The sequence below is a fragment of the Gopherus flavomarginatus genome, chromosome 22 (genome assembly GCF_025201925.1).
Source record: "Gopherus flavomarginatus isolate rGopFla2 chromosome 22, rGopFla2.mat.asm, whole genome shotgun sequence".
Taxonomy (NCBI): Eukaryota; Metazoa; Chordata; order Testudines; family Testudinidae; genus Gopherus; species Gopherus flavomarginatus.
Genome location: NC_066638.1, coordinates 10,158,262 through 10,184,226, shown reverse-complemented (window position 1 = coordinate 10,184,226; position 25,965 = coordinate 10,158,262). Strand labels below are relative to the sequence as shown.

The 25,965-nt window shown below is 45.2% G+C and overlaps 1 protein-coding gene across 1 annotated transcript in view; it reads right to left on the bottom strand.

The window, feature by feature from the left end:
* Positions 1–25,965, bottom strand: part of RPS6KA1 (ribosomal protein S6 kinase A1) — a 71,136-nt gene that overhangs the window by 35,561 nt on the left and 9,610 nt on the right. Inside the window, exon 2 of the mRNA XM_050932011.1 lies at positions 24,521–24,565. Within this exon, the coding sequence (XP_050787968.1) occupies positions 24,521–24,565 (45 nt within the window). The remainder of the gene's footprint in view (positions 1–24,520; positions 24,566–25,965) is intronic.

Here is a 25,965-nt window from a genome sequence, read left to right as displayed (position 1 = left end):
AAATTGAACTCAGGCTAAAGTCCATGTCTGAGCACCCAAATCTCACACTAGTGGGTAAGGCAGCTCTTGAGGGGTTGCTGAGAGGGCCCAAATGCAGATTATGGGTACCCGGTTTGAAGATGTCTGATGAAACAATTTGCTACCTTGTGCATTAGTTATTAATTCCTTTCATACACAAGGCTAGCAAGAGGGCAGTTTGCTTCTCCCTTCTACCAGGGCAGCAGAGAGGTTGCTGGCATCTCAATTCAAGGACAATTGCATGTATTATTTCTCCCTGGTAACAGACAGAGGAGACAAGCACGGCTGCCCTTCTCCCTTTTCTTGTAGATGGCAGTTTCTAAATTTTGGACAGGGATTTCATTATTTGTACTAGCAGGAAACAAGCCTAATTGTTCTAAACCTAATGACTGATCAGAAATATTAACTATGATCAAGTGTTCCTGTCCAGATAGAACTGGTAGCAAGAGAGGACAAGTGTGTTGCCTGAAAGTGCAACATGCCTTTCCCACTGCTTTAATTTGATTAAATAATGGGAGCCTGCTTTTAGTGAAGGCAGATGTTAATTACCACCAGCATTTGGCAATTCAAGTATAATTCTACAAGTACTATTTAAGGCACATCAAACTGCGAGACTGAAGTTAGAACACATGGCCCAGAACTATCCATAACTAGTAGTAAAGACGACAGTCCACAGCACTCAGTTTAAAGTTACTGCAAATTAGATTTCGTCAGTAGATAATGATTCTAACATCACCTTCATAAACTGATGAAAGAGAGACACCATGCTTGCTCTAATTTTAATCAGAATAACTGGAACTGTCTTTGTCTGCTGTTGAGATCTGCTTACATCCTGTAGCGTGCTGGCAACAGAGCATCAGTTACAGCAAGAGAGCAAGGAAGGATCCATGTTTCATAAACAGGAAACTGATAGTGTGAAAAAGCTGCTGTTTGAAGAGAGCCAGCGGCTGTCATTTCAGTATGCTCTGAAAGTGGGATTCTCGCCCCTCACCAGAGAAGACACATTCCGGCGGTGGGTAATGCCGCAAGCCAGACAATGCGCAGCTGAAGGTTTGCGGTAGCTGTTGGGAAAGAGAATTGTAATGTGCAGCCTGGGCACTGAGTGTAGACAGTGCCTTTATTCAGGTGCTGCAGTTTTTAAGAGCCCTAGACGCGCAGCCTTTTCACTGGGAGCAACAGGAACTCAAGTGCATTCAGGCCTAGGACTCTGGAACATCTCTGGCACTAGGAAGGAGTTTGAAGCAGTTCCCAGTAAGAGTAAAGACAGAATTATGCTCATGTGATAAACTTCAAATTAGCAGGTGGCAAGAGGAAGTGACCAGCAAGCAGCGCTTCCTGAAGAGTTGTTTTAAATAAAGCTGAGGTTGATGGTTCTTCTAATAAACCTCTGCATGTTTCCTACAGGAAAGAACAAATATGCTACTATGACGATACAGCGGCAGACCAACCCACGTTTTACTCCTCTAAGCCCCAAATAGTAATTTCAGAGCATGATTCCACACTTTAGATAAACCACGCATTCGTTACAGCCTGCACGTGATTTGTGGAAACAGTTCCAATTTATGATCAAGGAAATTAAAAAAAAAATATTTAAGAGTGGAAGATGGCCATGTACACTGATCAACTGACACCCAGTCTGCAGGATCAGGCTAGAGAATTATTTAAAATCAGAAAAAGAACTGGACTAAAAAGACAATTTTTGCAACAAGGGGTGTTAGCTCTTGATAGAGAAACCATTAGTGAGGTAGGAGGAAGCAGCAATTCTAAGTACTGCCCACAGCAACAGCAGGTTTTATTTTTTTGAAATTTGGGGAACAGGGAAGAGAGTTCAAAGAAAGGTCAGCAGCAGAGCCATGGAACTGCAGGCAGGCACCACGAGATTAACACTTGCACAGAACTCTGCCACACCAGTCCTGGGCCTCCTAGCAGAAAGGCACTCTATAGGAGAAGCCAGAAGTTTAATAAGTCCTGGTTTTCATGCATGCCCTCCACAGAGGGAGGAATTAGGGCATTAATTCACTGCTGGGCTGGGCTGTCCATACAGCCTGAGCCCCACAGTCACAGAAATCCTATTGTGGACAAGGCAATTGTTTTCACACATTCACTGGCCAAAGTAAGTCCTATGCTCCCCTCTAGTGTTTACCTGAGTCTCTTAACACTCTAGTTTTCACACAACTTCTTCGTCCACACTAGAATTTTACCACGTGTTATCACATGATTAAAAACGACCCCTCCGTTTCTCCTACTGTGGATCACCCCAAGTGGAGGGGACTCTTCCTGCCTCACACAGTGGGTAGTTATGAGATAGCTTTTACTGTGCTTTAGTTCAGATATTGGCTCTTTACGAGAGTATTTCTGATTAAGCAAAGAACAAACAGATGAAGTCATCTAGGCAGAAAAACTCTCCCACGTACTTCATGGATGGGAAAAAAAGAATTCAGTTGCATAGAATGTTAAAAAGAAAGTCCAGATGAATACAAAAGTAGATTAGAACTTCTTATTGTGAAGGGAAAAGAAATGTCTCTCAACATGCATGTGTCTGATCACCCCATCAACAAAGCTCAAAGGTTTTACTTATTCCCTAGAGGGCATTTATAAGAGCCTGCAGTATCTGGATTTGTCACTCAAATGTTCTCCTAAACTGTATGCGATATGATTAACAACCTCCTTCGGAACACCATCTTCACCGCCATGGAAGCCACTTACACCAACATCTCTCATAATGATGACATTGCTGATTGCCTCAAATATTTACAAGTAGGGTGACCAGATGTCCCAATTTTATAGAGACAGTCCAGATTTCTGGGTTTCTCTCTTATATACGCTATTACCCCCCCACCCCATCCTGATTTTCAACACTTGCTGTCTGGTCACCCCATTTACAAGACAATGGGCAACTCTCAGATATCTACCGGAAACACAAATTGCCAAACTCATTAATTTCATCCTCACCCATAACAATTTTATAGTCAACAACAAACACTTTGTCAAAACCACAGGACCAGCTTTGGGTACTAGGATGGTTCCGCAACATGCCAACTTCTTCATGGGCCTCCTTGAACATAAAGGCCATACTGGTTCGGATCATTGGTCCATCTAGCTCAGTGTCCTGTCTGCCAACAGTGGCCAATGCCAGGTGCTTCAGAGGGAATGAACAGAACAGGTGATCATCAAGTGATCCATCCCCTGTGCCCATTCCCAGCTTCTGGCAAACAGAGGCTGGGGACACCATCCCTGCCCAGCCTGGCTAATATCCATCAACAGACCTATCCTCCATGAATTATCTAGTTCTTTTTTGAACTCTGTTATAGTCTTGTCCTTCACAACATCCTCTGGCGAGGAGTTCCACAAAGTTGACTGTGTTGTGTGAAAAAAACACTTCCTTTTGTTTGTTTTAAACCTGCTGTCTATTAATTTCATTTGGTGACCCCCTAATTCTTGTGTTATGAGAAGGAGTGAATAACACTTTCTGATTTACTTTCTCCACATCAGTCATGATTTTATAGACCTCTATCATATTGCCCCCTCAGAAGAATTTCTGGACAAATTCACCATGAAATCAATGATATACCTGGGGTACATCAATGATATTTCCATCCTCTGGACAGATGGCTTAAACCCCCTCAAAGATTTTCACTACAACTTCATCAACCATCACCATTAAAACTCTCTGAACACTCCCACAGTAGCATCAGCTTCCTGGACATCATGATCAACATCAACAATTGAACCACAGAGACAATCATACACTAGAAACACAAGGATCACCACACCTACCTTAATAGAGCCAGTAATCACCCCGAACACCAAGAAATCTGATATCTACAGTTAGGCACTCAAATACCACAGAATACACTCAGAGGAGGAAGTCTGGGATATACACCTTAGCACACTTAAAAAAAAAAAAAAAGGACACTCCATCAAAGAAGTAGATCGCATCTTGGAACAGGCCACCCAAATGCCCCAAGAGAACCTCCTTCAATACGGAAATAAAACCCCCTCTAACTGCACACCTCTAGTTGTTACCTACTACCCCACACTGGAATCCATATGGGCCATCAAACAACTACAATCCATACTTGATGGAGACGCCCATCCTGAAATAAATCTTTCCTGAGCCCCCATTTCTGGCCTTCAGAACAACCCCCAACCTCATCATCAGAAGCAAGCTCCCCACAGACCAGGACACCCCAACTCAAAGCGGCTCCACACCCTGCCAGAATAACAGGCGCAAAACCTGCAGACACATCTCCACTGCTACCATGATCAACACCCGCCACAGCACACCTTTCAAGATCCATGGATCCTACACAAACCTATCACAACATGTGGTGCACCTCATCCAATGCACTAAATGTCTCAACAACAATTATGTGCACAAAACCAAAACAAATCACTAAGCTCTGGAATGAACTCAAACTGGAAAAAGATGAAAAACACAAATACCCTCTGTTGATATTCACCTCTTCTTGTCAACTGTTGGGAATGGGGCACCTCCACCCTATCTGAATTGACCTCATTAGCACGGACCCCTTACTTGGTAAGGCAACTCCCATCTTTTCATGGGCTGTATATTTATACTTGCTTACTGTGTTTTCCACTTCCTGCATCTGATGAAGTACTCCTCATTCTTTGTGTTGAACAGAGACACTGGATTTATGGCTTATTACAACAATCTGTAACCTACCAACCCCCTCTTTTTGTCCTATGAATGCAGAGGTGTTAATGAGCCACTCTACCTTGAATGGTCCCTAACAATATGTGCTAACTAGTTATGCTGAACAATCTGTTCCACCTTGCATTTTGCTGTCACCTCGAAGAACTTTTCCCAGATCTAAAGAGCAGCTCTGTGTAGCTCAAAAGCTTGTTTCTCTCACCAACAAAAGCTGGTCCAATAAACGATATTAGCTTACCCACCATGTCCCTCTAATATGATTTCAACATCACAGCAGCACTCTGTTCTAATTTAAGTTCTTGCTACAGCTCCATCCCCTGGTTCTTTAAACCAGAGGTACAGTTCAGGAGGCACACACCTCCATGTGCAAGAACAAGCTCCTGGGGCCAGGGAGGGCGTTGCATGCATGCAGGGTGGTTTTGGAGATATAACTAGCATACGATGCCAATAAACTGTGTGTATAAGGAGAGGTGCTGGAGCACTGGCAACCAGAACTTCCTGACAGATGGATAATAAAGAGGGGGTGGATTCTTGGGATTAACTCAGGTAAAGCACCAATGTTTGCAAGTACAGTAGGGAAGGATTTTTTACAGTGGGAATGCTACTGCAGCAGATTTTACATTTTTCATTTCACTTGACCTCTGCCCTCCTTCCCCTTTTTAAAAAGAGTAGGAATATTCAGATGACAGAATCTGAAGAAAAATATGCATGAATCTTACAGCAAAGTCTACATGCAACAGCAAGAAGCTCTCTTTCCTTAAGGGAGAGGGGACCACATTTCAATCTCATTTACACCAACAGAGCCAATGAATGAGAGTTCATTTACTCTGGATTTATACCAGGTCAGAATCTGGTTTACTGTCATCTTTCCGCAAGTGTTAGTAATACAGGCTTCTTAGGCTATGACTTTACAGCAAACAAGTGATGTGACAATGTTATAGTAATTAAAATGCGATGTGCATGTGATCTGTATGAAAACCTGTTACTGAGTCAAAAGCATCCCTGATCTCACTCCATTGAATTCAGTTGAATTGTAGCGGTGATGAACTTAGCATCCCAGAAAAGGACAAAGTTACTCTACAGTTGTACTATTAAAAAAAAAATTGTGTTAGTTTGCAAGAGGCTGGAAGCAGCAATGTTTAGATGGAAACAGTCCTGTTCTACACAGTCCATATCAAAAAGCACACCCTGAAGTTTCTGCTTGAAGTCAGTATGCCAAGTTAATCCCCTGGTAACACCACAGAACTCAGCGGAATTGTGCACCAGAGGTCCTTTGGCCCAGTATGTTAGGGCTTTCAGGCAGTGTTCCTCATGGAAGTATTTCTCCTCACAAACAAAACAAAAAAAGGCCATGGCATTAATAGTAAAAATTAAAGAGGAAACCAGACTTCATTCCCCTGGAAGGGCTTTTCTGCCAGTGCAGTTCAAATGACCTTCTGCCAGAGCAGCTAGAATGATGTGTGTCTCTTTGATCGGGGCTGCAAGTGAAGCCTAGGAAAGCAGGCCAAAATACATCCCAATTTCAGCCTCTGTGCCTGGTGCTGGGGCCGTCGTCCTCCCTCACTGAGCTGGTTTGCCAGTGGAAAGTTGGATATTTTTGTGACTGCGAAAATGCCCACTATCTCACTACATGAAAGGCTGATTGTACTTTCTGAAAGTTCACTCCCTTCCTGTGACAGTTCTAAGTCCAGAGGCTACAAGCAGATGTCAATAGCCTCTTTAGCAACAGGCAGAAAAGCCCTTGCAGGGGAATACAGTCTGAAGTCTGCCTTGGGATAGAACTGACAGATACTAATATTAGCGGTTAAAGGGACAAATACATACCTGGTGTAAGTTGGTGAAACACTACTGAAGTCAACTGAGGGACATACCCCTCCACCAGGTAAGAATTTGACCCTAATGTTACAACAGGCCAATATTTCACTCCAGCAGGTGGCACTCAAAGTAGATTTAAAGTAACAGAAATGTTTCCATATCTGATAAACAAACCAGCCAAAAGAACCCATTTTATGATGGGCTCAGAGCTAGATTCAGCATCTTTGGAAATAGTTTTCTTAAACCCCCTCTTCAGTAAATCAATACTGCCTAAGTAACAGCTTTAGCCAGAGGCTAAAGCGAACAGAATATAGCCCAGCTTGCCATCACAGGACAGAATTTCCAGGTCAAGACAAGTTCCTTACACATTTAGAACAGCCCTGCCTGCCTGGCCAGATGCACCATGTGGCAACTACGGCAAGAATACTAGAATGTCCAGTTTTAACAGAGGACATTATCTCTTGATATTGATCCAATTTCCATTATCCATGAGTTCTAGGTGTCACTTGGAAATGTAATGTTGATACAGAATTAGCAAGGATCCTTCTATTTGAGTCAAGGACACATGGACTAGGATCAGGGATCAGCAACCTTTCAGAAGTGGTGTGCCGAGTCTTCATTTAGGTCTCTCTGGTTTAAGGTTTCGCGTGCCAGTAATACATTTTAATGTTTTTAGATGGCTTCTTTCTATAAGTTTATAATATATAACTAAACTATTGTTGTATGTAAAGTAAGTAAGATTTTTAAAAATGTTTACCAAGCTTCATTTAAAAATTAAATTAAAATGCAGAGCCCCCCAGACCGGTGGCCAGGACCTGGGCAGCGTGAGTGCCGCTGAAAATCAGCTCGCGTGCCGCCTTGCCTACCCCTGGACTAGATAAAGCAGCTCATTTTATTGCCAGGCCTCGGCTCCTCAGAAAGGAAGAAGAGAGTTTTGCATTTGAGCCGGCAAATTTCTAGTGACTCTCCATCCTTTCAAGGCACTGAAAGCTACCCGTCTGAGATCAGCTGACAGCAAGTTCTGTCTGAAGATACATGATCAAAGATTCTTTGTAAATTGTGTGTTAACAGCTGACTTATGCTACACCAGACTGTCTCCAGAGCAGTCAAGAGAAGAGCAGTGGCCATGCTAAGCAGGGCTTTGCATCTAGTGAAACAAGGTGCTACAGTGGAAAGTATCCCAAAACACTTTTCACATAAGAGTCTGTGGATGCGGAAGTACCTAGTATGAAACTTTTAAAGAACAAGAAGTCTCTAGAGAAAGTGCAAAGGAAACTGGTTGTCTTGTCTGACATTTCTGCAAATTCTATTAAAGGCAAGGAGGTATGGATGTCTCCAGTTTTACCCCCAAATAAAATGCACAGCAATCTTGGATGCTTGATAAAGCAAATCTAGTTCCTGTAGTTGAGAAACATTAAGAAATTCTTAAAAACCTGTATGTATATCAATGCTATGCTCACTCTAGACATGACGTAGTTCTTGTTATTTTTACACTCTCGGTAGCGGAATGACAGACTCCTTTTCACTGCCTAAGAGGATCTAACACTAGTTCCACAAATAGAGCTGATACTTGTTTGCAATATTAAGTGAAGTGCCTCTGGAGTGGCCGTGGGATGTGGAATTTATTTGCCATCATGAGGATCTGGGAATTCCATACTCCTCCCACAACAACACAGAAGACACATTTTTCCTTGTAGGATGCTCAAGGCCTCTGTGGTCCCAACAAAGCTTTTTTTTTTTTTTTTTTTTAAATGGGTTGCATGTTTGAGGAGGGGGGTGTACAAACCAGCCATGCAGTGGCAGCCTTCCTCCTCCACCATCCTGCAGTTTGGAGAGCTATCGCAGCAGGTGTATGAATAAATCATTGCAGGAAATTAAGCAAGGAAGCATTGTTTCCATCAGTTCAGATAATGGCATCTTACAATACAAATTACTGTTTTTTGGATTCTGTGAATCCTTAAAGCTGAGCTGTCTGATAGCAGAGCTGTACTAAGAGCAGACAAGTTGGCAGACACTTGCCTGGCTGTGACATGACAATGTCATTTCCTTTAATGCCTATAAAAGCCATGCTGTGAAATCAAACTGATGCCAGGAGGGATTCCCTCCACTATTTCGCGACTGAAGCTAGATATGTTCACCTGGTCTGGGTGCTTAATCTAGGATACTATGCAGGACTTTGGGTGGGGATAGGAGAAGAAAAGGTGACTCTCTCTACGCTCTACACCTGTGATCTTTGAATAGTGACAGGGGCTGGCATTTTGCCCTGTGCACCAAGAATGGTGTCGTTTCCATTTAAGAGTTTCAGACCAACTCCCCCCCCTCACCTTCCCCTTCTCCCTGCCAGGGTGAAGGGAACTGGGACTTGCTTTCTAGCACTTCATTTGCACAGCAAACTCTACCAGTTGCACCCAAGAGGGTGTGAATTCTCTGTACATTCAGTAGTGCTGTTACAGAGGGTGGGATTGCTCCGCTCGAGGCCTAGCATATTCATTCAGCCCCCATCTGCTGTTTAACACAGAATAGCAAAGAAAGCCCTGCTGGTGCGACAACATGAGCATTACAAAAAGTGAAAGGAGGGAGTAATCAAAAACACGTTGAAAATATGCAGCAACTGGGCCAACCTGTGCTAAAGCATTTCAGCTGATGCATCACTTCTCTCCTCAGCCAAGTGAATCACCGACACCACTAGATCACAAAGCCTCTTTAACAGAGTCCTTTTATGTGCCTCTAACTGCTGATTTACTATTTTTGGGCTGGTCTACACTACGGGGGAAAAATCAATCTTAGATACGCAACTTCAGCTACGTGAATAACGTAGCTGAAGTCGAAGTATCTAAGATCGAATTACTCACCGTCCTCACGGTGCGGGATTGATGTCTGTGGCTCCCCCTGTTGACTCCACAACTCCGTTCGGGTTGGTGGATTTCCGGAATCGATATAAGCGCGTTTGGTGATCAATATATCGCGTCTAGATGAGACACGATATATCGATCCCCGAGCAATTGATTGCTACCCGCCGATACGGCAGGTAGTGAAGACGTAGCCCCTGACTCCAAGTTCAAAGCGAAAGCACTGTCATTTCCAGTGCAGAACTGCAGAGGAACCAGCCAGAGACTCTAGCTCAGGGGTCGGCAACCTCTGGCACACGGCTCGCCAGGGTAAGTACCCTGGCGGGTCGGACCAATTTGCTTACCTGCCGCGGCGGCAGATTCGGCCAATCATGGCTCCCACTGGCCATGGTTCGCCATCCCATGCCAATAGGGGCAGCGAGAAGACACGGCCAGCACATCCCATGCCGCTTTCTGCTGCCCCCATTGGCCCGGGACGGCGAACCGCGGCCAGCCGAACCTACCGATGCTGTGTGCCAGAGGTTTCCGACTCCTGCTCTAGCTAGTAGGAAGAGCCGCCAGAGCAAAGACTGCTGCACTGGGAGGAGGGGGTGAAATATGGGCCAGTTGGTGCCATCCATCCCTCCAGAACCACCCCCAGACCCAGAACTGTGCAGAGGAAAACCCACCCAAACAGAAGGCACTTGGGGAAAGGATTAAAAAGGGAACAAGCAGGAGACTCCAGCCGGTCATTGCAGCTGTGACCAGCCTAAGTAGGGAATTCGAACATTCAGAGAACTTCCTGCAGTTTTGACTGGACTCTCTGCCATGAGCTGACTGGCTGTTTGCTCCAACTCTCTCCCTCCCTCCCTCCGTCTGTTCTCCCTTGCCTCATGCCACACCTACACCATCTTACTCTCTTTTCCCTGCCCCTGACCTCTTCTCTGTTCTTCCCATTTAGCTGATCTCTTTCTAACTAAACTCCCTGCTCCCCACCGTCCAAAGTAAGGGAGTTAACATGTCTGCCAATATCTTCACATTGTTCACTCTGCTTGGGTGTGCTATACCCCTTCCCCTACCTTGTGCATTTAGACTGTATTGTTAAAAAAAATACATATATGGAAATATACTTATCTCCTAGAATTGGAAGGGACCCTGAAAGATCATTGAGTCCAGCCCCCTGCCTTCACTAGCAGGATCAAGTACTGATTTTTGCCCTAGATCCCTAAGTGGCCCTCTCAAGGACTGAACTCACAATCCTGGGTTTAGCAGGCAAATGCTCAGACCACTGAGCTATCCCTCCCCGCTTACTGGGCAGGGACTGCTACTCAAATAGTACCTTGTACAATGGAGCCTCATTTGTGGTTGGCCCTTAGCACTACCGTAATTAACATGACTGATTAATAAGTTATGCAACAGAGCTCTCTTCAGATACTGCTCCCTCTACAGAACAGGAGTCCTTCTTCATTAGCCAAAGCTGCAGTGAGCCAGAGTTTTGGTGAGACTGATTTAAAACAAACAAACAAACAAAAAACAAAACAAAAAAACCCACCCACCACCACCTGATACTTTTTTTCAAAAACAAAATATCTGACCATCATTCCTCTGCGGAAAGGTGCGGATACTGTAACAACTGTCATTAGCATCCAAACCAAAAGAGTGGCTGAAGGCAGGACCACTCCAATTTCAATGGCAAGTTCATATGGCAGTTTGAGCTAGCCCCATACAAGCAAAGATTTCATGATACTGCTGAAGAAAACCTTTTTGCCTTTGAGTATCATTATGGCAAGAGGCAGGGTTTTTTTTTGTTTTTTTTTAATCCTAATCAGTTGACAGTGTGGTCTCCAATTCTCATGCTGCAGAAAGACTAATGGTTTGTACTAGAAGCAAGGAGGAAGTGGCTAGCCACCTTTCTAAGCCAGATAGCCTTTGATAAACAACTTCAGAGACATCGCTTACTAGTATAGCAAGAAGAGCTATTAATACAAAGTTCAAGACTGTTTGAACACCACCCTGTTTGCACAGCACAAGCAGTTCCAGCCTGGCATTTCCTTCTGAGGGTTTGCTACAGTGGGGCAGCACAGAAGAGCCACCATTGCTTATGCCATATTTATCTGTGTTGCCTTTGACAGCCAGCAGAACAATGAGGAAAAACAATGATTCTATATAGTTTCACCTGAAGCTACAGAAGAATTTTACTGCTTCTGTAAAATTACATTTAGCCCCCGCATAAAGTTGACACTTGTAAAGCTGTTAAAAACAAAAACCAAAAAACACAAACTTCACGGAGATCATGAATATCTACATGGGGAAAACCTTGGATTTAAGTTTAAACCAGCCCTAAAGCTAAATTATCTTCTGTCAAGTTAAGCGTGCAGGGCTCAAAGCTAAGATTTTAAATCTGTTAAACATTATAAACTCTCTCTAGCTTCACAAAATAATGAATTACAAAGTCCTAGCGTCATGAGATCTGTAGTTCTCAGAATTCCAGGACTTGGAACTGCCATTTGTCTCACGCACCTTACAAATGCTTTGCATGATGGTGGTAAAGAATCACAGATGTAGAACAGTATTATCCCTAAAGATCTCTGCTTCACCACAGAGCTTCTGCTTGGAATATTCCCCAGCCCTCTCCTCTATAGATGAAGCAACAGAACATCTCCTCACATGGAGGGTGAAGATGGGAGTAACAGCTTATTTAGCCCTGCTGGGAGAAATGCAGGTCCGTTTTTGTTGTGTTTCTTCCTAGTCTGCATGCTACTATAAATTACTCTCTAGGATCACAGTCAGTTCCCCTTTGAAAATGCGATCACAGTCTGTCCTCAAAGCCAGAGCAGCGCCAGCAAAGCTTACCAGGTCAAGAGAACACAGCAGATGAAGGGCTGAAAGGAGGGGCCTTGCTTTATAGCTCTCTTCTGAGTCTTGCTATGAAGGGAGACAGAGAGAGACGGATGGCTTTTGAGCTGGAACATATCGCAGATTTGCACCAATGGATAGCTAGCAGAGTAAGGGAATTTCTTTGGAACACAAAGAGCCAGAGGCGGTTTTTATCTGAATTCACAATTTAAAAAGGAAGCGATTTCAGAATCAGTAATGCCAAGCTAGTTCTGCAAGCAAAATTGCGCCAAACGCAAGCCTCGCTGGCTGCTGCTAACTTCACTGCATTCCTCATGTGCAAGTCCTGTAAACTGACCCCTATTCAATTATTCATTAAAGTCTACAGCTCGGCCGAGGCCAGGCTTCTCGAACAGGGATGTATTTTTTTTTTAATAGCTTTGAGAAACTTGCCATTAAGCAGAGGCCAACTCTTGCAGAGGATGACAGCAAGAGCACTGACAGGAATACAGCCAGGTGCCTGTCAGGCACTAGTTACATTAAATTTAAGATCACTTGATTAGTTGGCTGACAAGTAGGGAACAGCCAGTTTAAACAGGAGGCTTTAACTGTGATAGGCTGAAAAAGCAGTGACTAATTAAGAGTCAGAGTACAAACCAGTCCTTGGGCTGGAGAGGCGAAGGCTGATTTCCAGATAGCAGTGCAGTACAGATTACACCCAGCCACTGCAGATGCCTTCTGCAGTTCATTCATATTGGCCCATCTTTGAGCAACCTTTGCCATCAGTCTGCTCCCCATGCTCCAGATCAGCAGCAGACCTTTGCAATTCTTAGAGAAAGCTGCTGCAGCTGTGTCAACAGACTGGGCCTCTGCTTCAAGGGGGAGACTTTAGATTTATTTATTTTTAAAGCCCTCAATTTCAGAGGCTGAGATGAGAGCAGCTGTTCAATATTGGCAAGGATCACGCTGCTGGGCATCTCTTGTCAGCAGGATTTATGCTTAGACTGAATTAAAAACCACTTACACTTACAATGACAGCATTTTCAATAGACAAGTCTGGGCTTCACTGGCTCAGGTACAGCAGGCCCCTGCCACCTGGGCACCTCTGTACTGGGGATTCAGGCCACACCTGTGTTTTTGCCTGATTTTTCAAGTCATGGCCAACTCGGTGAATTGAGTACCAGTCTGGATTAGGCAGCTGTTCCTTTTCTCTGATTACTAGAAACAGGTGTTTTCTTAATACCCTACACCTGTATTTTGAAGGAACCTGGCCTAGTGCAACTACAGACCAGTTTTCAGGGGGCAACCCCTATTTGATGCTCCTGCCATGCAATCACTCTGCGTGAGAGGCCGGCCATCTCCAGACAGACAGGCAGCATCAAGCTTGGATTCAGGAGACAAGTGACCATCAAGGGATAGGTGGAGCAAACTGATTTAAGAAGCATCCTTGGCACTGGTTCAGATGTGCCCTAATGGGGCCCAGTGCATGAAGATGTACCCAGGCGGTAACGGCGATGACCGTTAACATAGGCAGCTCCTTGATTCGCGATCAGAAGCTACAAGAGGAATCAGCTTGTGGTTGACCTTGCAGAGCATCAAGCTGGTCCCAGGAGAGACTAGTGCCTGGGAAGAAAAAGGCCCACACAGCACCTGGCTGCTGGATTCAAAGGGAGACAGAAAACAGATCATGGTCAGGATCTCTCTGTCTTTTGTCTGCATCAACCAGTCACCCAAGTATGGGTGCACAAAGAGACAGAGTTGTTTATAGCACTAGAGACAACCCCCTTTGCTGGGAGCTGTGTAACTCCTTCGATCAGATGGGGCATCACAGCTACCAAAGGGCTTGTAGTTTATAAGTTGAAAGAGTTACTGGGACACAGTTTAGAGAGATCTATGCGACAAAGACAAACTGAAACCTCACATGTAAGAGCAGCCTGTCACCCCTGCCCCACGTCCAAAGGGAGGAGCCACGAGACACAGTCACATGTCCTAAAGCAGGCGAGTGTCTAGGTGTTACTGAAACTTATGGTCCATATTCTACCCTGAGATATACCTATGCAGTCCCACTGACATCAGTGGGACATCTTGTGCCACAGGCATAAGTGAGGGCAGGGAGTGGCCACAGGCCCTTGTCATCTCCACCTTGTTCTCCCTCTCATCTATGGGTCTAATTCTCTCGTCTTTCTGCTTCACTGAGACTAGTAAATAAGCCAGAGCAGCATTCCTTTCCCACTGTGTTCTCTCCCCTCATCTCTAGGCAACTCCCCATTCCCTCCCTTGGGTAAACCAACTAGCGTTCCTGGTCCCTGCAGGGTGGACTGCAGCATGGGCCCCACCGGACGGCTCGCTTGGATCACCCAGACAACAGGATTTGAGCACAGCCCTTCTCACTTATCAGATTGGGGAAAGAGGATCATAATTGTGCACCTAAACCTTATTTCAAGGAGCTACAGAGCACAGCTGGATAGTACCAAGCACAAAGGGTTACACTTGAAATAAAGTGTCTGACTATGCTGGCTTTATCACAAGAGGTGCTGCTTCCCCAGAACCCTGTGGTGAACTGATTTTACTGTAAGTGACCATGCGTTCAGTTAAATGCCTCCTTTATAACATAGGTCACTGAACTTGCTGCATCAGGCCCCAAATGCCACTCCACTGCTCGCGGCTGACCAGAGACATTCTGCCGAAGTGGCAGTGGTGATGCAGGTAAATTAAAAAGCTTTGTGGTATCAGAGAAAAGAGATTTGTGGGGGTGCCGCAATTGTAGACAGAGGATGAATGGGATGTGCAGCTGGGAAAGGGAACATACATACACACTGGGCCAAACACAGCTCTTTCCTGTGGCTGGGTTTTATGAAGGTGGTGAGAAAAAGTTCTGCCTAAGGTTTCCCCAAGATTAGCTTTTCCTAGGAATTTTCCCTGCAGGATACCACTGCCTTAGACACCCCCTTTTAATGCTCCTACAACCATGCATTTCTGTGCCAGGTCCATTTCTTCCACCCCACCACATGCCATCTACTGCTCAAAACGATCCAAAAACAAGATTCAGATCAAGCACGGAATCAGGTGTGGCACTGATATGCATACCACAGTAGTGCGGAGGCTAGGAGATTTCAAAGGTCTCTTATGGTGTTGAACTAGAACTGTGAGAGGTGTTTACTCATTCACTTCCCGCCTCGTTTTCATGAGGGACTTTCATTATAACCACGGGATATGCAGATCACCGGCTCAGCAGTGGGTATTAGTTTTACTGTCACAGAGGAAGAGTGGGCACAGCTTCAGCACTGGAGTCAACTCTGTTCATTGTGAAATGATTTCACTGATTGGGTCTTGTCGATAAGAGCAAGGCATTATACATAAATTTTTTAAGAGTATGCAACCTGCCCATGAGCTAATTAATCAGTGTTTGAATGTATATTCCATCAAAGACGTTCCATTTTTCCTGTTAACCAGCTGTGGAATGCAAGGCAGCTCATTGCTCTGCTCTTTAGATTTTAGAACTGTCAGTTTAGCTGAGAAGTGAACAGGATTTACGCCCCACGAGGCTAATGCAGACACTGCCAGTCAATCTAATCCAGTGGCTCTCAACCTTTCCAGACTACTGCACCCCTTTCTGGAGTCTGATTTGTCTTGTGTAACCCCAAGTTTCACCTCACTTAAAAACTACTTGCTTACAACAGACATGTCACAGCCACACAATTACTGACAAATTGCAGACTCTCTCATTCTGTCTGTATGAAATTTCAGTTTTTACTCACTTCGTTAATGCTTTTTATGTAGCCTGTTGTAAAACTAGGCAAATATCTAGATGAGCTGATGTGCTCCGTGGAAGACCTACGCACATCGTTGGCCTATTTAATAAGCCAATAGGGCCCCAAAAGCAGCACAGCTTTTCCAAGCAAGCCCTCAAGTTTCCTTCTGACATTGGACTGTTTCTATGCAAGGCAGCCAGAGAGTCTTTCTGAGCAGAGATGTTACAAACTCCCTCCTGGTTTAGGCTAGATCAGAGCCTGAGTATCTGCTGTGCAACATACTCCACTACCAATACAGAGCCAGTCTGGATTAACCCTTTGTCTGCTTCCCAGAGACCATCACTGGAAAAAGTTCTCTCAATGGATGGGGAGTCGGGGGGGGGGGGGGGGGAAGAGGAGAGGGAGGAAGGAGGGATGGAGATTACTTACCTGTACCTGGAGGTTCTTTGAGATGTGTGGTCCCTAGCTATGTTCCGCACATGGGATGTGCATGTGTCCCATGCACCTGATTCCAGAATTTCTTGCAAACAGCATTTGCTGGCCCACACACATACCGCAGCTCTCCTTGTGCTCCCAAATGAGGGCATAAATCGAGGTCCAGGCCGACGCCTCCCCAGTTTCTCATTGTTACTGAAGTGTAACAAATCCACAGCAGAAGGGATGGAGCAAGGGTAGTGGAATACAGATCAGGACCACACAACTCAAAAGAACCTCCAGTTACAAGTAAGAACCTGCATTTCTTCTTCAAGTGATAGCCCCTATGTGTATTCCACACACGGGAGATTAGCAAGCAGTAGTCAAACAGGTTGGTGAGAGGGCATAGAAGAGAACTGACTGTAGTAGTGTTGTCCCCACAGCACACTGACTCTGTGGGTGCTCCTGGAGCACCCACGGAAACAAATTAGCGGGTGCTTAGCACGCATCGGCAGCCAAGCTGCCTCCCTCCCCCAGCGCCTCCCTCCGACTGGCAGCCCGGCTGATCAAGTCCTCCCCATCGCCCCCAGAGCCTCCTGTACACCGTGGAACAGCTGTTCAGTGGCATGCAGGAGGTCCCTGGAAGGGGGAGGGAGAGGGAGGAGTGGAAATAGAGTGCGCTCAGGGGAGGGGCGGAAAGCAGCAGGAAGGGCGCGGGGCCTTGGGGGAAGGGGTGGAGTGGGGGTGCAGCTGGGAGTGGGAAGAGGCGGGGTGGGGGCTTAGGAGAAGGGTTGGAGTGGGGGCAGGGCAGGGGCAGAGGGGAGGGTTGAGCACCCCCCGAGGTAGAGAGGAAGTTGGTGTCTATGTCCACAGCCCAGAACCGTACCAAGGCGTAATGTCTTGTGAATGTCTGCAAAGAGCTCCAAGTAGCTGCCCTACGTATCTCTAGTATGGGTATGGGCGTCTCAGAGATGCAGCTGAAGTAGCTTGCCCCCTGGTGGAATGAGCCCTTACTCTTTCCGGGTGAGGGATGCCAGCTAGTTGGTACCAAAAGATAATACAACCCGAAACGTTTAGTTTAGGTGTCTAACATCTTTTGTTCTTTGCAGTTAAAACGTCGAAGCCCTCTGGATCTTCTCTCCTCTTCCAAAGGCACATGGTTTAAGAAAAAATACAGGTAGATAGATGATCTTACTCATATGACACTCAAACTACCTCGGGTCTGAATCTGGGATGGGGACTCAGACTTTTTTTTTTTTTTTTATAGAAGGCAGCATATGCTGGGCCTGCCCTATGTGCTCCCAGTTCACTGACTCTTCTGGCCAATGTTACAGCTATCAGAAAGGACACCTTTGTGGACAGAGGGGTCATAAAGCATATGACCAGTGACTCAAAAAAAGGAGTCTTAGTAAGAGATGACAGGAAAAAAAATGGAGATCCCATTGAGGTGTGAACTTCACCACTGGTGGAAAGGATCTGAGAATCCCCTTCAAAAATCTAGTTGTGACAGAATGCGTGACCATTGTATGGTTATCCACGGGAGGATGGCAAGAGCTGATTGCTGCCAAATGTACTCACAGAGAATAAGTAGATACTCCCAGGGATTCCAGTGAAGTTCTGAGACAAATTCCGTTGATGAGCCCAAGCAGAGAAACGTTTCCATTTAGCTGAGTAACAACTAAAGTAGAAAAGGTTGTGTAAGAAGCTAAGGATGGATTGCACCCTCTTGGAACATGAATGTTCCATCTCTGCTGTTCATCCAAATACCAGGCTCTGAGTTGCAGTGGCCCTGGATTGGGTTGTGTGACCTTGCTGCTAGGTTGCATTAGAAGATCCAGTAACACTGAGATGTTCATGGGTGGTCGCACTGAGAGCTTCAACAGATTTATGAACGAGCAATGTCTCCGCCAGTTGAGCACAATGAGAATGACTCAAGCTCTGTCTGGGCAGATCTTCCCTAAAACCTGTGACATCAATGGAACTGGAAGGAAAATATACTCCAGGTGACACTTCCACAATGTCAGGAAAACATCTCCTAATAAGTCTTTGCCCAGGGCTGCTCTGGAGCAGTACTGAGGAAGCTTTCTGTTCACCTGTGAGGCAAAAAGGTCCCAAGCTGTTATTCTCCATTGAGGGAAGACATCATTGAGAACTGAATCATGAATCTCCCATTCTAGATTTGCGGAAAAGTGTCTGGTCAGGTTGTCCACTGGGGACCTTTGAGCCCCTGTTAAGTATGCTGCTGATTGGAAGTGGTTCATTAAACGTCACACAGCCCTGAGGATGACTGCCTCTGTGCACAAAGAGAGATCTCATTCCCCCCAGCTTGTTTATATAAAAGACTGTCGTCATATTGTCTGGCATTATCTGAACATGTTTGGATTGGATGAGTAGGAGGAGGCATTGCAAGCCCAACAACTGCCCTAAGTTCTAGTAAGTTGATGTGCATTCTGGACTCCTGGGGTCCAAATGCCCTGAGCCATATGATTGGCCACGTGTGCACCCCAACCCAAGAGGGAGGCATTGGTAGCGATGGTTATCTTGGGTGTCTGTGCAAGGAAAGGGATCCCTACCTGAATCTCTTCCGGTTTTGTCCGCCAGACAAGAGAGACTAATAGCTTGGGCAGAATTGTGACAGTCATTCATGGTGCTCTTCTCTGGCAAGTACACTGAGAGAAGCCAGCCTTGTAGGCATCATAGCTGTAGCCTAGTGACCGGCATCACGTGTGCAGGAAGCCACGTGGCCAAGGAGGGAAAAGGCAAGTTCTGACATCCTGAGTCCGATAGTGACCTGGTGTATGAGTGCTCTCATGGCCTGAAGTCTTTTGAAAAGCAGATACCCTCGTGAGGGCCAATGAGGATTGATGCAGACACCTAAGAAAGGTAAAAGGCTGAAAAGAACACTTGTTTAACTGATGTACCTCAAGAATTGGCCTCCGTCCTCCACGGGAATCAAGAAATAAAGAGAATAGAGTCCCTTCCCACAGTGTTAAGGTATGTTTTCTATGGCTCCCTGGAGGAGTAAGGAGTTCACCTCCTGTCATAAAATCTCCTCGTGAGAGTGATCCCTGAAGAGAAACCAGGAAGGAAGTTTATGGGACGGAGCTGTCAAACTATCAGATAGCCACCATGGATAATCTCTGATACCCATTTGTCTGTTGTTAAGGCGCCCCAGTTTCTGACCAATCAGGTAAAGCAGCCTCCAAACATCTGAACAGGGGAGCGAAGAGTCATCAGTAAAGAGAAGCAGGTCTTGACAGTCCCGTTAAAAGAAACCCTTTGCCTGGGGTTTAGAGTACGAAGTGGCAGTGGATGTTGCAGAGGTTTGGTTCCTGGGTATATACATTTTCCATCTCTTGCGTGATGGCTCCTGATCATAAAAAGGCTGAGAAGAGGGTCTTGCCTTATATCCCCTATGACACTTCCTGATGGGGACAGGGGGTCAAAGGAAATGAAGATAAAGGAAAAACGGAGGCCTCTCAAACAGCTTTGAAAATAAATGTTAACAGGCTGGTAGGGGGTGGCCTCGATGTGTTACTGACCTTATTCCATAAGCAATAAAAGGTCTGTGCCACTGATACAGAACAAGAAACAAAACGGCTCCTTCATTCAGCAACCCATAGGAGTCCTAGACAATTTATAGAACTCCTTTGCCTGGGCAGTGTCCCTTATGTCCATCCTAAAGGCCAATAACAAACACAGTGGAGCTTAGCTGGAATAGCAACACCAACAGTTTACGCTTTTACCCACATAATTTCCTTTATCTAAAGCCTGCCTGGATCAGGGCTGGATCCAAGTATTGTGGATCTGAACTAATGTTGTCTAACAATTAGACTGCAAGCTTCTTGGAGCCAGGGCAGTTCAAGGCTGTATCGTACTGGGCATGCCAACAGCACTCTGGTAAGCATGACTCTCATGCTCATTTATATCGTATGGGGTTTGTCATCTTCAGCCTGTGGGTTCCTTACAAGGAGGATCTGAAAGGTTGGACTATTAGTTCAGATTTCTTTGCTTCTCCTGAAGAGAGTCACACTGCCTTTCCCCAAGACTATTACTGAGTGCAAAAGCAGGTCTGAACTCAGAAGTCAACAGACATAACGCCTCCCACCCCCAGGCGCTGCCAAGGTGCTCACAGAGCAGGAGTGAGGAAGGATGCTTGCACAGACTTGCGACGGCAAGACTTTAACGGAGTCCCACTTTCCAGAACACGAGAAGAGTCATAATCTGGTTCATTTCAGAACATAGGGCTCAGTGCCAAGGACAGTGGAGTTACAATTACACTCATACAGTGCATCATTCCAACTGCATCGATCTTAGTCTCTTCCAGTGGGCCACACACCAGAGTGTTGACACTGGTCCCAGTAAGGCTGTCAAGTGTACTCTCAAAATGCATGTTGCCCTACAACATCCACAATACCGCTGCTGTATGAAGCAGCAGATCTTAGCATAATGCTTTCATACAAGGATCACAAGAAACTTTGCAAGCAGTAACCCACCCACAAATTGTCCCCATTTTACAGATGGGGAACTAAGGCACAGTGACTTGCCCAAGACCACACAGCAAGTCAGTGCCAGAGCTGAGAAATAGAACCCAGGAGCTCTGACTCACAGCCTTGTCCACTAGCTTTTACCGTGCTCCATGTCTGACAGCGAAGAGGTAGCACATGCAATATCACACCACCAGAACAGTCCCTTATGGGAGTGGGAGGAAAACTACCTACTGGTAGCATAAGATTTATACAGAACCCAGTGAGGTACTGATCTGGTTCTTTTAGATGGACATCAACGGGTCCCTAGAGAGCATATCTTCACTTATTGCACAACAAAAAGTACACATTTTGGCTACACAGAGTTTGTGAGGACAGAGGGAGCGGCGGGGCTGCACTACATGTGGGTGCTGAGTAATCCTTGTTATCTGCTGATCTCACCGACAAAGGCTATTTTTAGGTGAGATCGCAGAATTAGGCTCTCTTTACAGTTGCACTTTTGTCAGTATAACTTATGTCACTATGGGTGTGAAAAAAAAACCACACTCATTAGCAATGTAAGTTACATTGATAGAAGCACTGGTGTGGACAATGTTATGTCAGTGGGAGACACTCTCCTGCTGACATAGCTACCGCCACTCCTTCGGAGTGGTTTAATTATGTCGGTGGGAGAGCTCCCTCCTGTCGGCATAGAGCGGCAACAGCGGAGACCCGTCCAGTGGTGCAGCTGCATCGGTACAGCTTTGAGGTGTCTGGTGTAGACGTGGCCTTAGTTGTAAGAGGGTAGTAAATAAAACCCCCAAATAAAGTGTTTACTCTTACCACTATTCCAAACACAGCCACAGCAGATCAGAAAGGCATACAACAGATGTAGAGAAATTTTTCTTAACCTAATTTTTCTTATTGACTGTAAAGTGCAACCACCAGTTCTACAAATGCAGCAAGCAACTGCTGACAACCTGACCTCAAACTAGCAGGTTCAGTGATCTGAAAACATGAAGCAAGATACCCTTGGAGATTTTTCTGCTGATATCCAGGCCTAGCACCCTGCCAGAATTGGTTGAGCTAGTTACAGAGTGTTTCAGAGTTAGCCACGCCATTTCAGAGGAAAGGGGTTTCATTAGGGACCTCCTTTGCATGCGCTTCTGCTTGAAAACACCAGTTCTACTTTTTACAAGATAAATAAGGGGTTATTATCCGAAACAGATATTTCACAAATTAAGTTACTGAAGCCCTGGACTGGGATGGGAAGGTTTTAGTTAGCAATGTGTAGTGGCTTGTCATCAGCATGACTGACACGGAGGCCATGGCAAATTCAGAAAGGCACAAATAGTCACCCAGTGGCTTGAACAAGACAGTAGCCTTCAGAACTCCTGGGCTCCCTTCCCAGCTGCCACCAACTTGCTGTGAGCCCTTGGGCAAGTCACTTAACTTTACTCGGCCTCAGAGTTCCCCACATGTAAATTGGTAACTGTCTCTTAGCCTCATGAAGGTGGGGCTGATTTAATGCTTAAGATACTTGCAGACCCTCTTGCAGATTGGAACAGAAGTCCCAGAGCCTCACTTTCTATAGAGCGGAGTCTAAAGCAGGATTGGCTGGGTTGTCTTCCCATGTAAGATCACCTACTAAAAGAAACCTTAGATTTTTAAAGACTACTTGAGGTAGCAAGAGCTGCTGTCCTTCAGCGGTATTTACAGGAGAAGAGCTCAGTAATGTGCTTGAAGATGAAAGAGGCAAGTCCCACAGTGAGCCTCAGCAAGCCAGTGGGAATCCAGCCAGAGGACGCAAGCCTCTGGCAGGGAAGGACTCTAGCAATGCAAAGAACCACAGATCAGCTGTATTCTCCACACAGAGAGGTGCACGTTCCCACTGATCTTAAGATGCCTGATCCTGTGTCAGCATCGGGTTCTACATGCTACTTTTACGCCACTAAGATGACACTCCTAAGATCAGACTGGCAAGCTGAAGAACAGAGACCCAAAATAGTCAGGAATAGATCAAGATACAAATGGATGGGTAGGATTCTGTGGCCTGCTTTGTGCAGGAGGTCAGACTAGATGATCATAATGGTCCCTTCTGACCTTAAAGTCTATAAGTCTAAGTACTATACCCAGATGTACAGACACTTTTCTCAAACTATGTAATATATCATTTTTTTAACATTAGCTTTATTAAAAGCCAAGGCACAAGTCTGGAGAAGATAATTGGCTTACAAGAACTGGTTCTTTTGGCATCAAGCCCTAGAGAGGCACGTCAACAGCTATTCCATTTAAACTTCTTTAAAGGGCACAAAATTAAATCTAAGGAAGTGGGAAACTTACTTACTGGAACACAATCAAAATCAACCTCCAAGGCCAGCAGAAAGGAAAGAAAAATCCATGGAGCTATAGGTTAAAATGCGGTGTCAGACTGAAAATTCCTTCAAGGATACACATCAAGTATCGAGGGTGACTCCTGATTAGGAAAGAATGTGTCGAATGGACTCTGATGGACAATCCTTTCATCATGACTTGTGATAGGCGTTGCATATTCCACAATGCCTCTCTCCACAGCCATAATATTAGCATGTTGGAAAGCTACATTTTAAATACTCATCTACCCATACTGAAGGGCTTATGGGACCCTGAAGACAAACAGACAGCCATTCTTCTCCACTCCTCAGCATAAGCAACCTTGTGCAGTAGGTAGTGACACAAGGCAGCAGCATTCGTGCAACTGCAAGATGTCCCTGTAGGCTAAGAGGCAGACCATCAGTTTGAGTCTCCTAGTTCATCTCAGGGAAAACACATCCCTGAAATCAAATTCCTCAACACTATACAGCTCACATTTAGACTAGAAAGGGCATTAGGCCTGTAGAGCAGAAGAATGAGCCCCGGTTAGGGTGCTAGCCTCAGAGGAGGTAAAATTCCTTCCTCTGGCCCTGACTTCCTGTGTGACCCTGGGCAAATCCCAGCCAGTCTGTGCCTCAGTTCCCCATCTGTACAATGGGGACAATAGCACCTACCTTAGCCCTGCTTTGCAAGGGTGTGAAAAGGGATGTAGAAATCACTAGCGTGTCGCAAGGATAAATAAGTTAAAGACTGTGAAGCACCTAGGTACAATGGTAATGGGGGCTATATACCGAAGAGATAAAGACTAGGTGTAGGGGGAAATACTTTGCACTTGGAGAACCTGAAGACAGTTGCACTGACAATCAAGTCTCACAATATGCTGCGGATTTCTATTAACCTTTCCAGAGATGGGGAAATGGAAGCAGAAAGGTAAAGAGACTTGCCTAAGGTCACAGGGCAAGTCAGTATCAGAGCCACCAACCAATCCCAGAAGTCCGGACTGCTCTAACCACTGAGCCCATCTCCACTGCATTTTGCAGCTGCTCCACTGAGAGGAGAGTGATTGAGAAGATTCAAGATGCTGGTTGGGTGAAATTGTATATGTAAGTCTAGGGGAAAGTGAGAGGGCAAGGATGGGGTATAACACAGGCATTCAACCCTTTCTCTGCCTCCCACCGTCCCTCCCTCCCACCCCGTCACCCCCAGTTAGCAGATTTTAAACCATCACCTCTCCACACCCCATAAAATGAAGGATTACTCAGTTGGCTCCGGAGGAAAGGCCACACATAGCAGTGTAATGTACAGCTCAGAGAAATGTTTCCGAGACTTGAAGATGCTACATTTGTTTTTTGTTTTTTTTTTTACCTTTGATGGATGTCTCCCGCCTTCTTCTGGTGCAACCTGCCCATTCTGCAAAATTCAAAGAAGAATCCATTGTTAGCAAACGTCAGGCACTATGAAAATGCCATTTTGGAGAGGGACAGTTAAGTTTACCTGAACAGACTTTTAAACTAGGCTAGAAGGTGATGAAACCTCCATAAATTGCGTGGGCCAGATTTAGAAGATACAGCACAATTGTGTCCCTTACACATCAGATATACATGACAAGTGGAGCTGGTCAAACCCCCGACATTTCAACCAAAAAAGACCGGGTATAATCAGCACAAGTTTGGAATTCAGCCAACTGAGTGTGATTTATGCACGCTTGCTCTTCTGTGAACATTGGCTGGTGAGGGTGTAGGTTAAAGGAGAGGCAGAGCTGTGTCAACTTTACATTCTTGTATTAGCGGGAAAAGCTGCATGTCAAGATGGATGTGTATGTTACACTTTTGCATTGAATGAACCCCAGATGGGAAGTTACAGTTTTACTGCTGATGCCCATTTTAAAATGGGCTTATTCTTGATATTTACCACACTACTGACAATGCCCCAGGAACTTCTGCACCATCTGCTTGGCTTGAGGCTGCCTTTGGCCCTTTCCACTCAACAAACACTATCCTGCGAGCCAAACTTCTATTGCTGGAATCTGCAGTGAAGTCATGATAGGTGACTTATGCCTGTACTAACAAAACGCTGGTCACACAGCCTGTTACCCTGGGAATGAAAGCGGTGTCAAATTCAGCAAGATGGCAGCCCTGGAAGAGCAAGATGACTTTGGGGTGAAGATATTTGCTTAGACACAGATATCTGATAGTTAGCAGAGTGGCAGGAATGCTTTGTAAAAATCCTTCCCCTGTAAAAGTAATTTACCTGTGTTTATTAATAAACTTAGCTGAGAAGTGAAAGAATTTGAGAAATCTACTTGCCTTATCTCTATTTATGCTCTATTTTTTTGCATCTCAGCTTGAGCAACGAAAGGCAATGAAATTAAAACAACGAGGAGTCGCGTGGCATCTTGAAGACTAACAGATTTATTTGGGCATAAGCTTTCGTGGGTAAAAAACCCCACGTCACCCTCATGTTCTAGGCATTGTAATGTGAGTTTTAAACATTGTGGAGTTGGAGGGGCTTAAATCAACTTTTGTTAGGATGAAGTATTTTTGTTTTTCCGAGATTGGTGGCATGAATTAAACAGGGGCATGAAAGCTTGACCTTTTAAAACAAGGCAGAGAAAACATACATTTATTGACCTCTGGTATGACAGCTTTTGGAGCGTGACGCTAACCAAGTCTCACTTTAACACTATAGGGATTCAGTTTCTACCATATCTTACTGGTGCTCCACATTTGTCATGAAGTACTGTACATATACACTATTAAATATAGTTTTAAACTTCATGCATACCAACTGGTGGCTAACTCCTGATAAAG